This window comes from Caretta caretta, chromosome 21 (assembly GCF_965140235.1).
Source record: "Caretta caretta isolate rCarCar2 chromosome 21, rCarCar1.hap1, whole genome shotgun sequence".
NCBI classification, from domain to species: domain Eukaryota; kingdom Metazoa; phylum Chordata; order Testudines; family Cheloniidae; genus Caretta; species Caretta caretta.
The window spans coordinates 6,733,132-6,756,754 of NC_134226.1; the positions used below are offsets into that span (position 1 = coordinate 6,733,132).

At 40.6% G+C, this 23,623-nt stretch overlaps 1 protein-coding gene across 2 annotated transcripts in view; it reads left to right on the forward strand.

Annotated features, from left to right (window-relative positions):
* Window positions 1-19,565, forward strand: part of LOC125625221 (ras-related protein Rab-7L1) — a 43,007-nt gene extending 23,442 nt beyond the window's left edge. For both annotated transcript variants that reach the window (XM_048827020.2, XM_048827021.2), the window contains 7 exons: window positions 4,901-4,950; window positions 5,910-6,015; window positions 9,333-9,388; window positions 9,851-10,000; window positions 11,068-11,220; window positions 11,583-11,732; window positions 13,842-19,565. In XM_048827020.2, coding sequence (XP_048682977.1) covers window positions 4,901-4,950; window positions 5,910-6,015; window positions 9,333-9,388; window positions 9,851-10,000; window positions 11,068-11,220; window positions 11,583-11,732; window positions 13,842-14,044 — 868 coding nt within the window. In that variant the 3' untranslated portion in view covers window positions 14,045-19,565. The remainder of the gene's footprint in view (window positions 1-4,900; window positions 4,951-5,909; window positions 6,016-9,332; window positions 9,389-9,850; window positions 10,001-11,067; window positions 11,221-11,582; window positions 11,733-13,841) is intronic.
* Window positions 19,566-23,623: the final 4,058 nt, after the last annotated feature.

Here is a 23,623-nt window from a genome sequence, read left to right on the forward strand (position 1 = left end):
GCCAATGGCTGTTAGAGATTGTATTTATGCTCACCTTAGATGATACAAACATGACGAGGGGATGGTAGATGTAGTGAATGTTGGGCCCAGAATAAGAATGCTAGACTGAAGAACAGTTTGTGCTTGACTTGAGTTTGTAGAGACAACAGCTATAGTTAAACAGTCCTTGAATGTTTGTGTGCGCTCTTTGCACCTGTTCTTTTGAGAAGACTCCTTTCCAGAAGCTTCTTTTCTGTATCTACCCTCTTATGTCTCTGTAGTCATTCTCTCCTGCAAGGCAAAAAGGAACAGCCTCTGCTGTACAGTTGTCTACAGATTTCTATCACACTTCCTCTAAAAATCAATATTGCTGTAGACAAGGTAATGAGGGAGCACGGTAGGGACCATCTTGCTAGCCCAACCTGTAGGGCTTAGTACTTGGAAGCAGGAGAGAAGCTTAGAATGTTTTCATTATTTGCCTGATATATTTTACATTTTACATGTGTATCCTACATTATATTCTAATAATATGAATAAGTTAGGTGAAGCCCTCTATGACTGCTTGTTTCTTTGCAAGGTGCTTATCCTGCAACTTACACTGTGCTCAGTAGGTCAGTGAAATGTGAAAACAATTGTCTTGTGAAATTGATAGACTGAGTGTGCCGCAAAATTACCCTCTGTTTTTGTTTTAAGGGGGAAATGTCTGTTCCACTCATGCACACAAAATAAGGGGATGTGTACCAGATTAACCTTTGTCATCATGTAGTGCTCATGCTTCTCTTTAAGTATTTTAAAAATATAAATCCTTGTGCTGCTTCACAGCAAAAAAGCTGAGTTGGGCCTAAGGAAGGCTAATTGTTGAAGCAGAAATTAGAAGTTGAGTGTTTTGTGGCCTGGCCTCTACCCTCCTCAGTGAATCCTGCGAATAGTTATATTCCCAAATTCATATTTTACAACAGTCAGACTATAGGTGAGTGGGCAGTGTGATACATTGCAGCTGTACTTAAAATCCCCTCTTGTCACTTGCATTGGATTCAACATGGCAAAAGTCTGACTGTCCACCTCTTCAATCTTTTTTTTTTAGGGGGTGTTTTAGCGTTGGTTTAACTGAATTCTGGTACTTCTTTCTCTAAGGCTGTTCCTAATGGCTATGAATTGAGGTTCTTGCAGAGAAAGGAAGCTTAGAAGGAATTTGAAGGAGTTGACAGCTGTAGTTAAAGTATGCTTTTAGGGGTATCCTTCTAGCAAAAAGCCTTGCCAAGAGTACAGTGTATTAATCTCAAAGTGCTGCTCCTTTCTGGAAAGTGCATGTAAAATGGCATTGTGTGTTTCTGTTTGTTTTAGTGGCTCCACATCAAATTTAGGAGGAGGATGGGAGGAGGGAGTTGTGGTTCAGGTGCAGGATTGAGTCTCAGAGCTGCTTTCTAATCGTAGCACTCTTCCAGTCTGTAATATTGGGCAGGTCACTTAATGTCTTGAACATCACTTTTGCCATCTGTAAAAGTGAGATAACTACCCCACCTCATAAATGCATTTGTGAGGATAAGTTCTTCATAGCTTTTGGATTTCTGATACTGCGGTGATTGTCATAGAAAAGCCTATGCTTTTTTAGATTTATTTATTTGTTTTATTTTTTTAAAGGACTTTCCTAGCTGCTGCTTAACCTAGGATCTAAGTCCATCACTGGTATTAGATAGCAAAGTCAGAATCTGGACTGCAATTGGAACTTCATTAAGAATATTATTTAATGAGCCTGAATAGAATCCAGTGAGCACTTGTGTACTTGTATTGGTTGTACAGGGCTAATAGAACTGAAAAGTAGTAATACCTCGTCGCTAGCGTAAATGGGTCAGATGCTGAATATGATCTCTACTTAGATCTCAATAAATGCCATTTTTATAGCGTTTTTTAGACTTTGGTCTACTAAGTACAGGTCTCACATTCTCTAGGCAAATGAAGAGGAATTGACGTGTCTGCCAAGTCATTTCTATGGTATTACCCAACCAAATCTGCCAAGAATTGGCACTCATAGTTCATTGTTACAGCTATAACTACTTAACTTTTCTAATCAAGCATAATGGTCTTTTTTCAGACTTTTTGAAACATGCCTTGTACCTCATTTTGTTTTGTCCTTTTTGGTGGTAATGTACAAGGAGAACCAGAAAGGCTTTTCCCAGAAAAGCTTTAACACAAGAAATACCATGAATGTACAGTGTAGTTGTGCCTGACGTTGCTGGGGGTGTGGATTAGGTATGAGGGCAAACCTTAACTAAGTGTTTCCTCAGGGGAGGTTGCCAGATCTCTGTCCCATAACTTCTAGGAAGGATAAGAGCCATGGGGAAGAAAGTGAAACTAAGATGCAGCATCCGTGCTCACCTCTCCACTCAAGCATATTATGAATAGCTTCTTAAAACTGTCTTTTCCTTTCTGGGGCTGTTGATAATCAGTTCACCACAGGAGCAGCTCATATTTGCAGGGCTACAATCTCAAAATAGCCAACTGGCAGGGCCCATTGTATACCCAGAGAGCCCCTAATGGAAGCCACACTAAGCTACTTGTTCCCTCGCTCTCCAGAAGACTGAGTAGGGAAGTCTCGACAGGAGAAGCTGTGTGTGGAGTGGGGCACACCTCTGTCAAGAGTTCCGATAAAAAGTTGCTCCCAACTGCAGCTTCGGTCAGTGGGAGGGGTAGCGATACGTTGAACTCACAAAGGTCCAGTGTAATATTTTTTTTTCTCCCAAATTTTTATTTTATCACTGAAATTAAGTTGGTGTTAACCATGAGAAACGAAAGTTTTAAACATGACTCAAAAAACCCAACTTTCACTCTTAACGTGTCAACTTTCAGTTTTACCTCATTGTTCTCTAGTCATTATGAAGCCTTAAAGGATAGGTGGAAGCTGCTTTGCTTTTTTTAAACCTTTCAGGCATTCTTTATGTATCCTAAAAGAAATTAAAAATGTGGGGGAGGGGACACAAGTCTTTTTCTTCTCGTTTTCAAGGACTGATTTTCTTAATCTTGAAAATGCTATATATGTCTGCTTGGCGTATTCAAATATTTTGATTGTAGGAAGAAAAAGAGTACTTGTGGCATCCTAGAGACCAACCAATTTATTTGAGCATAAGCTCAATAAATTGGTTAGTCTCTAAGGTGTCACAAGTACTCCTTTTCTTTTTGCGAATACAGACTAACACGGCTGTTACTCTGAAACCTTTGATTCTAGGCTTATTCTGTGAAGAAACTTCAAATATAATGGCCAAAGCACTGAAATGACAGGCTTTGTCACTTTTATCTTTTATTTAAAAAAACAAAAATATTTACAGTTTTCTCTCTCACTGTCCTGTTTAAAAATTCAGTTGGAGATCACTGAATTTTGTGTAAAGAGCAGCTAATGCCCCATGGGAAACTTTATTTTTGTACAAGCAATTCTCCCTGTCTTGATGACGCCTGTATTAATGGCATGTGCATGACATTGTGAGCGTCGGTTCACCTGCTCAGTGTGTACCTGGAGTCAATCTTTGATACTATTTCTACAGCAACCGTTTCACGTCTGAGGCTAAAGATTCGGTGGGGGGATACAGATGGATGTAGGAACTCCTAGGTCTGGTCTAAACAAAGTTCCACCTGTTTCAGGCTATGCCTAAGGCCTGTGTCAGTAAAACTTGGTCACTCAAGGGTGTGAATGTTCCACCCTGCTGAGCGACATAAGTTACACCAACATAGGTGCTTGTGTACAGCACTACATCAGCAGGAGAACTGCTGCTTGCGGGGGTGGGCTTTTTTATGAGCGTCTTCACCAGATGCGCTGCAGCGGCACATCTGTAGCGTTACAACTGCAGCGCTGTACATATAGACATACCCTAACTAAAGGTGTTTGTGGTTTTTTTAAACTATTTTAATTTAAAATAGTGCAACTTCTGGATGTTGCTAAACCCGGATACATAACTAGTGTAACAAATGCGGCCTCAATAGGGAGGTAGATAGAAAATATTATATTTCTAACAATGACTAAACTGAATGTTTCCTGACCTGCGAACGTGTTTTTTTTTTAAAAGGGGTAGTGAAAACTCACTTTAATCTTAGGGTGCTACCGGTGTTTTAAAGATGGTTCTCAAGAACTGTGGCTGAATAAACTACGGCAACACAATACTGGATACGATTCCATTGTAGAGTAGAGGAACTATGTATGCACAGGTGAGGGTGGCTCTGTTAATCGTGCTCTTAAGCAGCACAAAGAATACTGTTCAAAAACACTTTAAAAAAGGAAACTGATGGATACCCGATAGCAATCTCTAATAAAACTGGAAATTTTTACCTTTTTTCATTTTAGAAAAAAAACAACAACTCATCCAGCCTTATAAATCCTAATGGCTCCAGAGGAAGTTGTTAGAGCAGCGGTTCTCAAACTGCAGGTCAGGGCCCCAAAGTTGGTCGCAATCCTGTTTTAATGGAGTCACCAGGGCTGCTGTTAGTTTTGCTGGGAGCCGAAGTCTGAGCCCCATGGCTTCAGTCCTGGATGGCAGGACTGAGGTTACAGGCCTCCAGCCTGGGGCTGACACCCTTTGGCTTTGGCCTTCCCACCCATGGCGGCGGGCTCAGGCTTCAGTCTCCGCTCCTGGCATCATGTAGAAATTTTTGTTATCAGAAGGGGGTTGCAGTGCAAAGAGGTTTGAGAACGCCTGTGCTAGAGCGTTGATCCTGCATTCATTTCTGACTGTTAAGGTATAGATAGCTGAGTTTCTGGAATTGTTTTTAGGGTTGCCCGTTGGAGGTGTTGGTGGGTAATGACTTTACAAACTGTGAATTCTGCATCAGAGAATGAGTGGTGGTGGTTTTTTGCTGGTTTGAAAGGGCTGTCTTTACGAGATCATAAGTTGTTAATTAAACTTAACCCTTTCTTTTCCCTTTTTTTTTTTAACAGGAACAGGAAGGTGGTCGATTATTCACAGTTTCAGGAATCAGATGATGCTGGTAAACTATTATATTCTTTTTCAGAAAAAAATTACAAAATTTTCACTCTTTACCATGGCCGTGAATTGATAAAGGTTTGAAAATGTAGTGTAAAACTATTTTAATGCTTATATTGTGACAGCTTCTAAAGGCCTTTCTTGATTTGTAATTGGCAGAATCTTCCTGAAATTACTTCCTCGTATTTTACCGCAGCCAATTTATTAGTTGAGCCTACCACACAGACTTTTCTGTGAATCATCTTTTTTTAGTTATTTGCATATTCATGTGAATTAGATTATCCGCATGGCTTCCAAAAATATCATCATGTTTTATTTTCTTGGAAAGTAGACATGCTGCGGCTCTGCTAATTGAGGTTATGTTGACACTTAGTGGAAAGAGAATGTGACTGAAGTTTGCCTAGTTCTTAACTGCAGTACTATTGGTATTATCCTGTAATCGTTGTGCATAATTTGGTACTTAAACGATTTTGCGAAAGACCTTACACCTGTCTGTTCTTGTCATCACAAGAACACAGGTCCATAAATATCTAAAGAGTGGGGGTTTTTTTGGAGCACCTGAAGAAGATAAGAAATAGGTGCAAATTTTAATGGATCTGTGTATAATTCTGAATATAAAAATGTAAGGTTCTGATTTTCCGTAAAACTCAGATCAACTTTTCTCTTGTCGTGAAGTCTTTTCTGCAGTATTTTCTATGACTGCTGCATCTTAAACTTGTTAACTTATTATATGCAGTTTGTGGATATACAGGTTGAGTATACGGTGTCACTTTTGTAAAGTTTGAATTGAAGTTTTGAAGACTTGGGGTTTTTGACAGGATGCTGATCTGACCCCCGTAAAAATGACATGGATTGGTAACTTTAAATATACTTGAAGAGGTAGTATTCTATTGGCTATTTGGATTGCTGGAAGTTATAGAGTAGTTCACTTTTCAAACCCATTTCCTCTGCTGTACTGTCCAGATGAAGATTATGGAAGAGATTCAGCCCCTCCAGCCAAGAAAATCCGTTCATCTCCCCGGGAGGCTAAAAATAAGAGGCGGCCTGGAAAGAATTCTCAGGAGGACAGGTAAGAAGTTGTTTCTGTTACTTCTGATAGCCCAACATTAGCTAAACCAGACTTGCCATGTAGGTTGCAACAATCATAAGTGATGTGCTCTTCATTGCACTGAAGTCTTCAATGCTAGTGGTATGGTGATGGGCTTTCAAGGGGTTCTAGAAAGACTAAAGAAATCTTAGTCATGGAATGATTCCTTTCCCTTGCATCGAAGGCTCAGTTACTTGAAGCTTAGGGTGTATAGGCATCTCCAGTTAAATAGTATCCTAGCAGTTTGAAGGAGGTCTGGCAACATGTGGTACTTTTTCACCCTATTCGACATTCTTCTACCCTTCAGGTGTAGAGAATCTGCCTCCAGATTCTATGTGAATTTCCACTTGCAAGTGACTAACTGGACATTTGAAATTTATTAATGGAGTCTGCTGTCTAAGGCAGTGGTTCTCAAACTTTTTTTTTTTTTTCAAGGACCGCTTGAAAATTGCTGAGGGTGTCAGTGGGCCACTTAATAATCTTTCCAAATGTTGTCTGTACCATTAGCTAACTATTGTAAAGCACTTTGGATAAAAGTGCTATTAAAAAAAATTATCATCAAGTTTTTTTTCTTCTACAAATAGAAGCACACAACTCATTTTTTTTAATAGCAGTAATCTTACCTTTCTAATGCGATGGATGTGCCATCTCTCCCCCGCCGCGGCAGCCCCCAAACTGGGGAAAGTCACCTCTTTCTCTGGCTGCCACAGCCCTGCACATCCCTAATTCCTCCCACCACCACCCCTTTTCACCCCACTGCCCCCTCAAGGCCACCACCTCACCTTACATGTGTCTTCTCCAGGGTCCAGGCACCTAAATAGTGGAGCCGCACCTGCGCAGCCACACCTCCACTCATTCTCTCATGTGCGGCTACCCAAGTGCACGCCTTAGAGGGATTTGTCTGCAGACCACCTGAATGGAGCTCACAGACCACTGGTGGTCTACAGACCACAGTTTGAGAACCTCTGCTCTAAGGAATCCCATTAATGTGGTTTCTGGGACTTTTTCTCCTAAATCCTGAAGGCCTGATAGATCCTACAGCCTTCTTGCTGAGAGGGCGGGGGGGGAAGGGCAGAAAGGTCCCACAAGAAGAGCATGTTATGTCTGTGCTACATGTGGCAAACCCATTCTGTGAACCTGGAAAGGTGCAGACTCCATGTTGTGTAATAGCAAATCTTATTCGAGGCATAGACCTCCTAGATCTCTTGGACCAATAGATGGGGCTAACCAGAGTCAAAAGATCATTGGAGCAGCCCATCTACTGTAGAGCAGAGGAGTCTTCAGCAGAACTCTAGGGTCTATTGGAATGCAGGACTGGATCTGTGCTGAGTTGAAACATTTGAATATATTGAGGGAGCCAGGTCATAACACACACAATTGTGGGTAGGCATAGTCTGTGTAAGCTTCCTAAAATGGCAGGACTGTTGCTGACCAAGCCAGCAAAAGGGGATTGGACACTGAGGTTCTCTTTCTCATTCAAACGGGCATTGAAGCCAGGCATAAAGCATAGGTCACTAGTGCTTTAGCATTAAAATCACTTTCCAGAGCTAGGCAACTAGAACAGGAGCAAGTAGAGTTGCATGAGTCACAAAAATCTTGACACAGGACAAGAGTAGGTGGGCTACCAGTTTGAAGTATTTCAGTTTCTCCATAGTTTTATAGTGCTTTACAGTCATTGTTGGATCTGATGAAAAAGCCCCTCAACTATTCTTAGCAATATTTTCTACAGAAGTGGAAGCATTAGTAATAGTGAAGACTTGTTAGTTCTCCATTTTCATAGTTTGTCTGGCATTCAATGTGCTTCCAAAACAAAATATCTTACTTTGATTACTGAGATTGCTCAGAAATGTAAAGGAAGTCAACCCCTTAAGGGAAGACCTGTTGAAAAATTACCTGCATCTTACCAGACAGGACAAAACAAGTCTCTTGACTTCTGCTGTAAACCCAAGGCAACCATCACCAAGAAGTAGTTGGCCTACCATGACTAGTTAGTCTTGGAAATCAAAAGTATGCCAACTATTTCTTGGTGATGACTGCCTTGGGTTTATTGTAAAAACTGAAGTCATGCCTGTGTTACAGCAGTGCAGCCGCAGTGCTGTAGTGTAGATGTTTCCTACATCGACAGAAGGGGTTTTGCCAAATTCACCTCTCCAAGAAGCAGTAGCTGGGTTGACGGAAAAATTCTTCTATCAACCTGGCTGCACCTACAGTCCCTGTTAGGTTGATGTAAGTTGCACAAGGTGAAAAAAGTTTTCACAGCCGGAGCAACGTAGCTCAATTGATCTAATTTTAAATGTAGACTAGGCCTTAATCTTTTTTTTTTTTTTTTTTTTTTTTTTTGGCTGATCCAAAGGGATTTTTAGTGCTGGCACTTCAAGCACTTTTGTACGACTTTCCTGGTTGGTTTTTGTTTTAGCCTTTGCTTGCTGGGTGCAGTGTTGTGAGAACTGCTGCAGTCTACTTACCTGTGCTCCAGTAGCTTAGAAATACTGGAGGTCCAGATTGCTGTCCAGGAATTACTCCCAAATATTACCTGAATCTAGATATTTTCGGCCACTTTCAGATGATATAATTTATGAGAGAAGCAGATGTAAAAGCACCTAAATGTTGATTTGTATGAGAGCTGCTAGTTCTGTTCTTTCTCAGTGTGTGGCAAATATGAGTATCTGTGATACAAACTTAATTGTTGGTCCCACAAGACTTGAACTTGTAAACAAACTAGCTTATTCAGGTAATCAAAACATGCTTCAGAAATGTGTGGTGGTAAATTTCAGATTTAGAACTAATTATGTTCTACAGTCCCCTAGCCATTCTTGCCATTGGCACAACCCTTCAGTAGTCTGGAGCATATTTGTTTCACCATTACTGGCTTTTACCTGTGTTTTCACCAGTCCTATTTAAAACTGTTTACTCCTAGGCTGGGTTTGCTGTGTTGGCTTTACATCCTTTAGCATCCAAAAGAAAGATGCTTTCACTCCATGTTGTTTCTTCTAGCTAATTATAATAGTAATTACTTTAGATTTCAGAGTTAATAATTTATTGAGCTGAACTGTGCAGCTCATTTCTCAGAGCTGTTGTTTCAGCTGTCAGTCAGTTTACACTTGCTTCGCAATTTGAAGGTGGTTATTTTTACAACCATAATGACTAGATAACTTTTTTTTTAAATGAGAGCTTAGATTCTGAAGCACAAAGTGGCAGCCTCTTAAAGTACCAGTTCACCCAACTACCACCGGCTTACCCAATACAGCAGGTCCATCCTCTAAAATACTGATGACACTTTCTCTTTCTCTCCTTTGCAGCGAGGATTCAGAAGAAAAAGATGTGAAGACCAAGAAAGATGATTCACACTCACCAGGTAGTTACCCAGCTGCTAACATAACCAAGTAGGCTTGTTATAGGAATATCGTCCTTGTAATAAGAATATTACAAGGATTATATTCAAAGTAAAGGACTAACTATGCCGACAGGAGTAGTGTTCATAATACATCACTCTGCCATTGCACCTTAAGTTGGACACTATCTTCACTTCTCCTGTTTTCTAGTTCTGGTGGACTAGACTACCAGATTTTCTTCCTTTGTGATATAGTACTCCTGAGACAAGGTGGATGAGGTAATACTTTTATTGGATCAACTTCTGTTGGTGGGAGAGACAAGCTTTCGAGCTATAGAGCTCTTGCTCATCTAATGCTAGTGTAATACTTGGAGCAGGGAAGACCAAGAATGTTAGTCCACTATGCCTGCCACTCCCTTATGTCTCCAATGTATATGTTCCATTGAGAAGTATTTGAGACTTCATTTTGTCATCATTTTCTCCTAGATGAAGACTTTGGCAGCGAGGATGATGACTTAGGAGCAGATGATGGCAAAGCTGACAGTGACTATGAGAGCTCGCAAAAAAGTAAAAAAGCAAAAAAAGCCAAACCTGAAAAGAACAAGAGAGCCTCCAAATCCAGGAAAAGGGCTGCAGGTAAAGAGCATAAAAACAAAGATCTTTCCCACTGTTAGGCAGCTGTTTCAGGTATGTTGCCCTGAAATCAGTACTGAGCTGGCCTAAATGTTGTGACTGAATGCCAAAGATCCAGAAAGCAAAATCAGAAGTTAGGAACTAAATATACTCTTTGCTCCATCCCTCTTGCAAGTTATGTACTCTTCCTTCCCTCCATACCTCCTTTAGATTAAAATTATGAAAACTCCTGCTGTCCTATGCCCCCATTTTGTTTATCCCTAAGCTTTGTGCAAGTGGCTCTTACATGGGAGGAGGGGAAGGAAGCTCAAGGATCGCTGACTAGTGTGAAGCTGTTCCCTGACGTCACTCCCCTGCATTAGTACTGAGAGTCTTCTGCTTTTCTGCATTTTTATTCAAGCTTCAGTCTGTCATCTGGATGGAAATGAGAAGGGTTTAAATAACTTACTACAGTATTTCCCAGTTTATTCTGCTCTAGAATCACAAAAATATCTTATGAACACACAGTCTATAACCATCGTGAGTGAAATATTTTTACAGTGAAAAATATACCACTGTAATGCAACATTGACTTGAAAAATTTGGGTCGGTGTTCAGTTATATTCACTGTGGGAACCATAACTGTCAGATTGTACAGATGAAGTAATCTGTACAACAGCATTTGCTATTAAATTTACATTAATGATATCTGACATTTATAGAGCACCTTTCATTACAAAGGATCTCAGAAGCACATTTTCAGTGAACAGCACTCTGCTCTGTATGAAGAATGGGTTGGTGGAGGATGCTGGGGAAATATGCCTGTTATGAAAAAGTGTCCTGGGGTTCTTTAGTTCATGGTTAATGGACAGGACCTCGAGGTTGAGCCCTTTCAAAACATATGCTTGATGTAGGGAGAATTTTGACCACACTCAAATAACCAGCTATGGTAGTTGCCCAGCAAGCCTCTCAATTCTCCTGCTTTATTGGGAATGATTTGGCCTTCATTTTGCTCTTAGCCAGGAATAAAAGCCAGGAATATGTGGTATGTTGAGAGTCTTCATTGCAACATGGTGAATTTTGTGTTACAGAGGACAGTGAGGATGAGAAAGAAGACCACAAAAACGTGCGCCAGCAACGGCAAGCAGCTTCCAAAGCAGCTTCCAAGCAGCGAGAGATGCTTATGGATAATGTGGGCAGTGAGGAGGAAGAGCAGGAGGAGGAGGAGGCACCATTCCAGGAGAGTAAGTAGAGGGGGATTGTAATGAAAAACATACTAAAGCAGCTGTTTGGAGTAGTGTGACCCAGATGTAATTAACTTCTTGGGCCTTGGATGCAGACAGCTCGCTAATCATCACCATAAAATAGGTATCTTTACAAACCTTGTTGTCTGCTATGAAATATTTACAGATAAACTGAGGCACAGTGGTCAGATGACTTGCCCAAGATGGCACAGGTATGTGACAGCTTATAGAACTATGGTATCCTGACTCTTACTCCTCTTCCATCCACCAGTCTAACTGCTAGACCACTCTCCTTTCTTTGCACTTGGAAAAGATTTAAAGGCTTCTTCACAAACACACACTTCCTTTCTCTGTCCCTGCAGAAGATTCTGGCAGTGATGAAGACTTCCTCATGGAAGATGATGATGATAGTGATTATGGCAGTTCAAAAAAGAACAAAAAAAAGGTGGCTAAGAAATCCAAGCCAGAGAGGAAAGAAAAGAAAATGCCTAAGCCCAGGCTAAAGGCTACAGGTGAGCTTACTGGACGGGAAGCCACTCGCTTCAAAAAATGAGTATTTTTGCAGCTGTAAGGATCAGTTAGCAAGACTGTGTCTGAGTGTGTAAATGTCACTCTTTCCTAACTGTTCATCTACTTAAATGAACACTAGTCAGATGACTTTCCTCATCGCTTTTTTGGAGAATAATAAAGCATAATTGGATTTTTAAACTGCGTAGCACTTCAAAATTAACTAACAGCCTTGTGAAGCAGATAAGAATTAAATCAGTTTTACTGATAGGGAAATTGAGACAAAAAAAAAGATGAAGCCAGTGGCAATGTTGGGATGAGAACTCCTGAGTTCTTAGCTTCCAGTCCTGTCTCTAGACCACTTGTCCTGTGGTGACTTAAAGTAGTTGACAGTTGGGCCTAACAACCTTGAATAACCGCTCCATTTATTTCAATATGCAGACCTCTGGATGTAGGCATAGCTATATAGAGGTGCACAAATATTCAAATTACTGAATACATTTTTATTCCGCTTTTCTAGCTGACAGTGAGCATGAGAAATTTTAGCCTAAAGGAAGCTTTTCCAGGCTTTTTTAATTTGTTGAAATAGGAGTCTATGATGAAAGTGCCTTTGCAACCCTAAACTATAGCGTTACTACTACGACTTTACTGCACCCTCTGTTTTTCACAGCTACAGAGCATGTTGCAGAATTGTGCTTCAGAATTGCAGCTCTCTTAAAAATAAAAGCATGTTTTGTAACTTTCATGGTTGTGGAGAAAAGTTCAAAAGATACTTGGTTCATAAGGTAGTGTTGGCTGCTGGGAGCTTGGATTACAAGCAGTGGGATTTGAATGGTCTTGTTTTTTGGGGGGAGGGGGATGCCCATGAGCTCCATTGTTCTGTGGAAGTGAGTTTGTCACTCTTTCCGAGATGCCATGTCATTCAGCTTTTGTGCTGCAGGTAGCTGCTTTCTTTTGATGCCACAGTGCTGCCATCCCGCAGCTCATTACGTCTTGCAATTAAAGGGTTTTTAAATGTTTTTTAGAAACACTTTTTTTTTCCCCTCGAGTTCAGACTCTTAAATAATCTTGCATAAGAGTGTCCTTTTTAGATCTATCAGGCATCTGTCTTAACACTTCGTTTTCCTCTGAATGCCTACAAACGTTCAAATGGATCCATAATAAAATAGTAGCCTGTCCTAAAGTAATTCTTTCCACTCAAGGTAAGCTCCAGAAGACAGGCTTACAGCATGCCATTAACGATAAGTAGATTGGCATGCACTTGCTCCAAAGATGGTGCCTCTTTGCTTGTCAAAGCCAGCTGAAGTATGGGCTGAAATATGTGACAAACTCAAGGTGATGGACCCAAAATAAAATGAATATCAGAAAACTAAAATATTGTCAGATTTTGTTTCTTTAGTGTAGGTAACTTTTCTGTAACTTGTGCTTCACAAATCTTTTTTTCTGATGTAAATAACTTTAGCTGTGAAAGCGAGGACACCCTTACTTCAAAATGTGGGTAACATTGGGACTGCAATGAGTGAAATCCCTCAAAACGAGGGACATTTGAGAAGACTGCAGAAGTTTGCTCTCTGTTAATAAAACAGATTTATGATATTCACAATCCTAAGATGAAGGCTAACTCTGAACTGGAACACTATAGTTGCATGACTTTTGATATGTGATAGGCTTTCATCAAGGAGTTCTGGTGATGACTTCAACCAACAAATTGGAGTTTCATCTGATTGAAAATGAAAAGATGGAGTTTTTACTGTATGTGCCAAATTCAACACCTCTCCTACTGATTTGCCTATCCCTGACTATCTCCTGTCAGCTTATTTGGAAGTAAATGAGAATTATGGACTTCTCTTTTCAGTTGCTTTCCTGCTTATGCTGATTTCTCATTGCTCAAGTCGTCTGTTACTTTGGATATGGCATCATTATCCATATTAACAGTTTGTTGCTCCAACAGCATTAATGCAGGACTCATCTTTGCAAATATCTGCTTACAAAAAACAACCTGCTTTGATTTGGAGAATGCATTTTCCAAATAGAGATTGTTTGTGTAAAGCTGTGTGAATTTTCTTTATGTAATTGTAGCTGATCTCATGAAACTGGTGCTTTGCTTTCTTTAGTGACACCCAGTCCTGTGAAAGGCAAAGGGAAGGCAGGCCGCCCCACAGCTTCAAAGGCATCAAAAGAGAAGACCCCATCTCCCAAAGAAGAAGATGAAGAGCCTGAGAGTCCCCCAGAGAAGAAAAAAAAATCAGCCAGCCCTCCACCAGATAAATCAGGGGATGAAGGGTCTGAAGATGAAGCAGCCTCTGGTGAAGATTAAATGGCAGTTTGGGGAGATTTTTTGTTTTTGTTTTTTGTTTTTTTAAATACGAGGAAAAGAAAACATACTTAGGGGTAGAACACGGTTTTGGCTGTGGCTTGACTCATGGGCTTTGAATGCTGTCTTTGCTTTCAACTGTTTAACATGGTATCTTTTTTTTAAGAAAAAACCCTTATACAGTAATGTTTTTTGAAGTCACTGTTCTCTGTTGGCCATTCCGTCTTGTCTCCCACCAAATCTGAAAGCCATTTAAAACTAAATGGATCATTTACTAAAAATATATATTTTTGAAGGGATGTTGCAGTTGTGAAGCAATAGCATATGAGGCTGATACTTTAAAATTATACTTACAAATCATCAAGTAGCATAGATTTCCCAAAGCTGAAAAGGGCGTTTAAAACGACTGTTCCTTATTGGAACACATAATAAATTCATCTTCCATCATGTGGTTTCAGTTGACAAAAATTCATTTCCCTCAGAAAAAAGGAGGTTAATGAATCCTAAACAGGAACTTTATTACCCCTATTTGAGCTTGTTGGGTTCATGCAACTATTTTTAATAGGCAATATTCAGGAGACATTATAATAGTCCACCTTAGTGTTTCATCCTTTAGAAAGGACTTATCCAATAAGGACGTGATACCCTTTGTCTCTGGCTGGGTAGAATTGCATTCTGTTCTTGGAAAAGCGCATTCATTAGGCTTCAAACCTGCAACCCACCAACTGCTCATACCCATTACTCCTGTTACTCTTTTCATGGCTGGATATAGTTAGACAGAGCATGGGGGAGAGTTTTAAAACAAAATTTTAAAGCCTGGTTTTCTTCTGGTGGTATGGGAGTTTTTTCTTCGTCATTTTAAGCAAAAAAAAATTAACTTAATCTCAAATTAAACTCTAGTTATGGGGATGAGGGGGTGGCCTTTTTATAAATGTGAAGCAATGGATTCCTGTAATGCCACAGTCTCAGATCCCATGAGTCATGCTTAAGTGTTTCTCTCCTCTCTTTCCGTCTGTCCTCAGAAAGACTGTGTAGTCATAACCTCTCAACCCTCTCCAGGTGTAGTGTTCGGATGGCATACTCCCACCAGTATAGATCATAACTTTACCCCACCATCACTTCTGTTTCTTCTCTCTCCTTCCTGCAGTGTGGGAGTGCTCTTCATGCTGATCCCCCACCCCTATATCTGCAACTAATGAGTCAGCGTTCTGCTACCGAAGCCAAAACACTGTCTGAGTAGGAATTGGAGCAGGAATAGGATAAAACTGGGAGGGAACAGTGTTGAGGGCAGTGTAGCAGGACTGTGGTGCATAACAAAAGCAGGCTGTCCACCAAATTCAAGACACTTGATGTCTGTGCAGTGGCATTTTAATGTGCTTTTATCCAAGCAGCCATATGTCCTTTAACCTTTAGGAATAAAAGTACACAGGATTTTTCCTTGAAACCTTGATACAGGGACTGCAGTATTTGTTGGTGGAAATATAAAAACTGGACTTGACATCTTTTTAACCTTTTATGTTTTCTATATATCTTGCACGATCTCTCATAGCTGGCAAGCTTGACAGTCCTAATCTTTTCACTCAATTATATATGTTCTTAAACCAGCCTCTTCAAGGTAACAAGACCGCTAGAGAGTTGGATTTCTGGTCTTGTGTTGTTGGATTTTTAAGGCTGTTGGATTTCTGAAAGCTTTCAGGTGGGATGCACTACTATGATCTGGGAGGAGACCTGGCAGAGTATCCCATGGAGTCTAAAGACACAGAATGAAATGTTCGTAGCATCCAAGTCGTTGTCTTATCTGGCTCATGGCTGTCAACTTCATTGGGAGGCTGTGCTTTACCTTGGCGTATACATCTTAAGTTCTCTAACTCTCAACTAGGAGACTAACATTGCCACTGTAATAAATGCTATCAGTGTTTCCATTGTAAATCTCTATTTTTAGGGGTTTAACTTTGCGGTACAGCTTCAGGCTGGGCTGTGATGTGACTGTCTTGAGCAAGAAGTGAATGTGTAACTTCCCATCCAAATATTAGGAGAGCAAAAAGTCTCTTGCAATCCTTAAGTGAAACTTTTCAGATCATAGTCCTGTAATTCTTTAGTGATGTAGAAAAAAAATTAAATGGCCAACTTCCTAATGGTCAGCTATGTGGAGGAACTGTTCATGTAAATTAACTCTCTTTTGGTAACGTGCTCTTCCATGCCTGTCTTTCTGGTCCACATAGATCGTCCCTCTCAATACAAACTACAAGTATACACACTTAAGCCTTTCTTGTCAATTGGGTTGTTAGTTTGCACTTGTGTTTTTTTTTTAAGTGTACTAGATTTACCTAAGAATAGAATGCCTCCAGTAGTAGATCTGGTCAATCCGCTAAATGTATTTTTAATTGTCTAAATACACTTCGCCCCTAGACCAGGTTTGTTCTGAAGGGTGTACGTTTTGTAGTTTCCATTGAAGCATTTTTTCCTTTTTAACAAGTTAAACTAATGTCCAGGCTGTGATATGTACCTGAAACCTGGAAATTTAATTTTCAGACTTGACCTCTGTTATGAACTCAAGTCTTTGGACTATGGATTCTCTCACATCTGCCCTGAAGGGTGAATTATGGCCCTGAATCGTCGTAAAATTGTTGTTCTGCTTGTGTATTCATGACTAATGGTTGACATGACAGGATGGTAGGATCCTTAATTTTGAATCTGTCACAATCTGAACACTCTGTAAATGCTACACTTTTGTTTGGATTTTTGTAACTATTTCTCTGTAGGCTAGTGTTTTGGTAGTACATGCAAACACTAAATCCTCGCGGTCTAGATCCACTTGTCTCCAGGTTACCCTCTCAGTTTGGAAATAGAGAAGCTCCTTTTTCCTGCAAGTTGAAGAAAATTGTGAAGACAAAGTTTTTGGTATTTTTAAGACTGATTGATTGAGCATTCTGATTAGCAGTAGACTAACTTTTTAAACACGTCCTTTTAGAATTTTTGTTTTCCAGCCTTTTAATTCCATGAAGGAAAGTAATAGGGCGCCTCCTTTTAGGGGGAGGATAGGACTGGGTTCCTTCTTGACTGCAACTATTTCTGCTCTTTGCTGTGAGAAGGCTTTAAAAACAATGAACAAAATAGATTGCGGCTTCTGCTCTCTCCCCTCCCCCCACCCCCATCTCCCCAGATCAGTAAAGAGTTGAGTACCTGGGATGGATTCTGGTCTATTACCCAGGTGTACCTTTGGAGCACCTCCATTAAAGAGAATGGGTTGCTTCCAAAGTTGCACTAATTTAGCGTCTGTCCTGGTTTCCATCCTAAAATGGCAGCTTATCCATTAACTTCTGTCAGCTTTCTGCTTCACGACAACATTTGAGTTTGCATTTGTATACAAACAGTAATGTCTTTAACAGGCCATTCAGTGTGGCCAACAAAGGTTTACAAGCAAGATTTCACTGATGCTTGGAAATTGCATACTAAATCCTATTAATATCAAACAAATATGGCTGTACTGAATTTCTGTTTAAATCCGTAAGACACAAATTCAACACAAGAGTGTCAAAATTCCCTTCAACAGAGGAGTTTTCTTTTTTCAAGTTAAAATTAAATGGGGTTCGGGTTTGGAGTGGAGTGGGGGTGAGAGCAGGATTTGGATGTGGGAGCAGTTTGGGAAGCTTTTAATAATTCCAATTTTCGATCAAACTATCATGTCAAAGCAGAGAAATGTGTGGGGGAGAGGAAATGGTGTACTTCCTTGAGCATCTGTACGGCTGTCCTGGAGTGAATGGAAGGGTGGGTAGGTAATTGTTCTAAGCATGCTCAGTTTCTGCAACACCATGTGGCCGCATCAGGAAGCGAAGAACTGTTTGTGGGGGTGGGGAGAGCTGAAGATATATTTGACTTTTCAATGGCTGTTAGTCCAAATGTATACTGGACAGTTCAGCTGAGGAGCCTGGGTTGGGGAGAAACTAAGATGCTAGAAGCTTTTGAGCTGTAGAAATCGGTGTTTTGCTTTTTGTAATTTCTCTGTGTAAGGTTTATTTTTATAACAAATCATACTGGTAAACATGTTTTTTTTTTAAAGAACACAAATTAATCCCTGACTTCAGCTATTACAGACTTCAGAACAATAATGACACTGATACTGTCCTTGGAAAGCACCTTCCAGAATCTACCGTGTCGTTCTTTTAGATTTCCCACCTCAGTCGATGACTGGCATTTGAATGTCCTTTTTCATTAAAATCTTTATGAAAACATAAATGTTTCTCTTTCTAAGTCTAGTCAAGTTCTCCCTATGTGCTGACTCTATGTATCAACCACTATTGGAAAGATCTCTGTAAGCTGCCTGCCCCATACAACTGCAGGGAACTGAATGGTTCAGTCAGTCTAAGCATGCTCAGTGTGACTGCAAGACACCATGGTGCATATGCTTTGTATGTTAGGGGCAAGGGTTACATATATATTTATATATTGGGAAGGGTAGGGTGGGATGGAGAAATACTCAGTCAACTTAAGCCACACCAGTGTGTGTAAAAGCCCTGGAAGAGTGTGTGTGTGTGTGTGTGCGTGTGCGCATGGGAGTGTCTGATAACTTTATCCCTCCTGTGTTCTGGAAATTTGTGAATTTTACTTTTTCCTGCAGAAGCAATTGTTACAAAAATTGTAAATAAGAGCTACATAATTTGTTTTACCATGAACATGTCACAGCAAACCCTAAATAACTACCCTGAAACAAAGGAGGAAGAGACTCCAGGTGGGCCATTGGGCCCTTAACATCAGCAAGGCATCACTCAGTGGTATGTGATGAATATTTGTCTTGAGTATTCACAACCCTGTTGGGCTTTTGTTAAAATAAGCCACCATCAAGTTCTGCACCTCTTCCCCCATTAGTGGCCAGAAAAAGGAGTGGGACTGCAAATACAGGTCTCTTTCTACTGGTCCATGACCTGAGAGAGTGTTGCTAAACATGGCTCTGTCATCACTGGGCATAAAACCCCCATAAGGGTTGGCAGTTCTTGCAATACCTTGACAATATGAGATCTGCAGCATAGCACTAGGAGTTAAGTTTGAATGTAACGTTAATGCTTTATTTAAAAATTTTTTGAAGGGGTTGAAGTGAACATGACTTTGTTGACCATGTTCGTGAATTATAGATGCAACTGCATTGGTAGAATTGTGTGATGGTCTTTTGTGCTACTTAATTTTACATATTCCAGTCTCTGTATGTACCTGCAAAGAAGAAAAAAGTAACACAACCCTGCTTTGCTTTTATTGAGGGGTTCCCAGGACTGCGTACCTGCTCCCGAGCTCTGTTTTAAGTATGTGTATCCTTCGCTTGTATTTTGTATTAAAAAAAAAAAAGAGAGAGAGAGAGAAAGAAAAAGAAAAAACCCTTTATCGTTCAGCATGTTGGAATTGTGTCCCCTCTTATTTTTCTCTTTTTGGAATATATTAAGCAACTTATTCTTCTGTATCTTTTATTTTCTTTTGTAAACTTTTTGGTTTTGTTTAAAAATGGCTTTATAAAAGGGCTTTTATAACCCATAAATATGCCTTGTGTAATTTTTCTGCTTTTCTAAGACAGTAGCTATTGTTTTCCAGTGTATAGTAGCTGTTACGCATTTGATTTGTTTTGTGACCAGTAGTGATGTCTGAAACACTGTAAACCTATTTAATTCCTCTCCTTTGCAAGATTTCTGCCTTACTTTTCATCTGCAGAGGCTAGTTGGTCCTTTTGGCCAGAGCAGTTTTGCTGTTTCACTACCTGCCAGTCTGGGCAGTGATTGAAAGAATCTAATTCCCTTCCTGCCTGTGAACAGAGCACACGCACCATGCTCCCATACAGCTGTTCCTTTGAGATGAGGTGGTGGGTCATGCTTTAAGGATTCGAAGTGTGTCGAAAACTTAACGGAAATCAATGAAGAGGAGAGAACACTATTTAACTTTGCATATTACACGTCTTTGGGCTTCCTGCAGCAATCGCTAGCCTTTCCTGGCTGTCCTGATATTTCCTACCAGTAACACTACATACTATAATACATTAATTCTTCATCTGTGGTTGTGAGTTGAGAGAACCCAGCAGAATTTAGGCAGCATGTGCACATTGTGTGTGTCCTTAAAATGTGATGGTTCAAATTAAGGTAAGAATGTGCCAGAATATGTTCAGTAGTTCTAAGTGTGTTGCCACCTACCTTACAGGATGTCTAAGTATGGACAGTACACACAGGCTAAAGATAAATTCCCTCCAATGTCCTGTAAGAAATTGTTTCCTCTCCAGCTAATAGAACGTTAAAGCTAAAAAGAAGTTGGCCAGTCTTGTTTTGAGCATTTTAAGCTTAGTCTACCACTTTCTAGACATTCCTGGGACTGTAATCACTGTCAAATTCTAAAAAGTTGCAAAGAAGAGGCAAGGTGATCGTGCAACACTTGCAGTGCAAATATTTCTTTCATGCAGCAGAGGGCGTAGCTTAACCTCTTATCACAATTTTTTCCCTCCTTCCTAGTACAAATAGCTTGTGAGTTGTGTTTCGCAATGTATTGTACTGCAATAAACTTTTTGTTCCCATTTGCGATGAGCTGGCAGTTGCTCTGGTACTTTTTACAAGGCCTATTTCAAACAAGTGAAAACTGGAAGTATCAACTTTTGATCGTCAGTTTGTTAAATCTTGCAGCATCTTGCCATTCTGATCAGGAGTGTCCATCCTTGTGATTCAGGACGGAAGCCACGTGCTCCCTCTCTGGGCTAGGACCAGCTTCCCCCCCATAAGTATCTTGGAAAATGGTATCAGGGCCACAATGGACGGCTAAGTGCATGCATGCATCGTTATTCAGCAAAGCACTTGTGTACATCCTTCAGTGTTTTGCTGAATGGGGACCTATATATGGGGGTCTTACACCTCCCCTGAAATACCTGGTACTAGCTATGGTCAGACTGGACTAAACTTCCATACCACTGATTTGGTTAGTCATGTTCCAAATTGCAGTGTGGACTGATTTGTGCCATTTCCTGTATATATATGCTTTCAAACGCTACTGTGGCTTGTGCATTGTTGTGTCTCAGTGTTAATGGAACTTTAATTCCCATTGATGATGGTAAAACGGGATCTGGCTGTTAAGTTCCTCTAAGTGTTCTGAATTACCCTCTCTACTGGACAGTACAATATATAAGCGCATTGGAAGCCAAATACACAGCTATACAGATAATACTGAAGTGTGGTCAATAAGTTTCCAACTGAAATCTGATCAGCTCTCTTTCCCCTCTAAATGCTCCCCAATTTCCTGCCCCTGGCAGGTATACTAACTCATTGCTGATTTAACTTGTTGCATAGTGTAGCTCTTGAAATTGGTCCCTTTTTGAGTGCAACTGTGGCTGTAGTAATATAGTCCTTAAACGTTATTAAACTGCTTCAGTTAGAGGATGGGAGGCCACTTGCATGTGCTACAGCATTTTTTGGCCTGGCAAGCAAATACTGTCTTCAGTGGCGCAAAGTATAAATCTGTGAAGTGGGGGCTGGCGAACCAGATTATTTTCAAGTAATGCTTTAGGTGCAGGATTTCCCTCTGGTGATGCCCTTTCAAACATAGGGTTGTTGGGATCTCTTGCAGCATTCGGCTGTCATCGGGGGTTTGTGTTTTTTTTTGGTGTTTTGTTCGTTTTTCAATTGTTTGAGCCCTGCAATGTGTACGTACAGCGGTGTGGAAGATAAATCAGGAGTGTTGCGTCCAGTTGAAAGGACAGGACTTTTTTTTTTTTTTTTACCTAAGCCCAATGTAAATAACTGCAACAAACTCCGTATTTGTGTACAAAGCATCACATCTAATAGGGGTTCGGGACCTGTGTGTTAAGGCTTTTAGCTGTCTTCCTCCCCTCTGTTGAATCTTCTGATGTAACACAGGCTGAGCATCTTCATTCCTGCTGTTTTGTTTTTGGAGAAGCTGTGTTCAAAGATAGGTTTCAGAGTAATAGCCGTGTTAGTCTGTATTCGCAAAAAGAAAAGGAGTACTTGTGGCACCTTAGAGACTAACCAATTTATTTGAGCATGAGCTTTCGTGCGCTACAGCTCACTTCATCGGATGCATGCCGTGGAAACTGCAGCAGACTTTATATACACACAGAGACCATGAAACAATACCTCCTCCCACCCCACTGTCCTGCTGGTAATAGCTTATCTAAAGTGATCATCTAGTTGGGCCATTTCCAGCACAAATAGTGGCTGTGGGGGTGGGATACTATTTACAGAAGGATTAAGTACCCTTGCTGAAGGACGTGTGTGGTGGGAAGTAACGGGAGCAATATTCGAGTCCAATAAGTTCTCTTTCAGGAGTTGTAGTAGCTGTACCACCAAACACTAGGCTACAGTGTCTGCTGTCTCTGGATGATCAGACCCTCAGCACCAGCAGGAGAGTGAGTTTGGGGCGGAGGGTGAGAGAACCTGGATTTGTGCTGGAAATGGCCCACCTTGATTATCAGACACATTGTAAGGAGAGTGCTCACTTTGGATGAGCTATTACCAGCAGGATAGCGAGTTTGTGTGTGTGGTTTTTGGGAGGGGGGTGAGAGAACCTGGATTTGTGCAGGAAATGGCCCAACTTGATTATCAGACACATTGTAAGGAGAGTGATCGCTTTAGATAAGCTATTGCCAGCAGGAGAGTGGGGTGGGAGGAGGTATTGTTTCATGGTCTCTGTATATATATAGTCTTCTGCAGTTTCCACGGTATGCATCCGATGAAGTGAGCTGTAGCTCACGAAAGCTCATGCTCAAATAAATTGGTTCGTCTCTAAGGTGCAAATACAGACTAACACGGCTGTTACTATGAAATCGGCACCAAATGTGACAACAGGATTGTCCAGTGTTAAGTGCATATCCTGTAATGAAAGTCTGCCTCAGGAGCACCCCAGTTCAAACCTTTCCTAGTATACGGTAACAGGCTTGTAAAAATTTAGTGAGCTAGAGGCCCCCTCCATCCCAGTGAAGAATATAAACTTCCTTAGTAAGACAGTAGTGATTGCTTGTTAGCAAAGGCCACGCAACAGCCATATGCTTTTTTGATACAGGGCACAATGGAGAGAATAATTTCACACCCCATCTTTCTGTTCTAACTGTATTCTCTAGCTGGGCTGAGACTGCCTTTTATCCTTTGAATTGGAGAGCCGGGAGTGCTGCAGAAAGTGAGATGTCTGAGCAAACCAGCATCTCTTGATGTCTAATTTCTTTGGTATGGTTTTCGTGTGACACATGGCAAGCCACACTTAATCCTATTTCACTGAAGCCTGGGGGCCATGTGGCAAACAGTCAAGGTGCATCAAGCATAGAAAGATGCTAGTAGAGATACCTATAGCCTCCTGTAATGTGGGGAAAGACTGCCCATGGGACTATAGAATAAAGAGGAGATATGCTTCTGAAAAGGGTATGTGTCTCCTGTACACCTCATGCATTAAATAAGAGCACTAAATATATAAAACCTGAGATATGATCTGAGAGTGTTTCTCATTAGCTTGGTAATAACATTGTAGGCTAATAAACGTTTCCCACTCGGGAGTTTATGTAGATCAGGAAATGCTAGATTTGGTTTTCTTTCTATAGACGCAGGTCACTATTCCAAT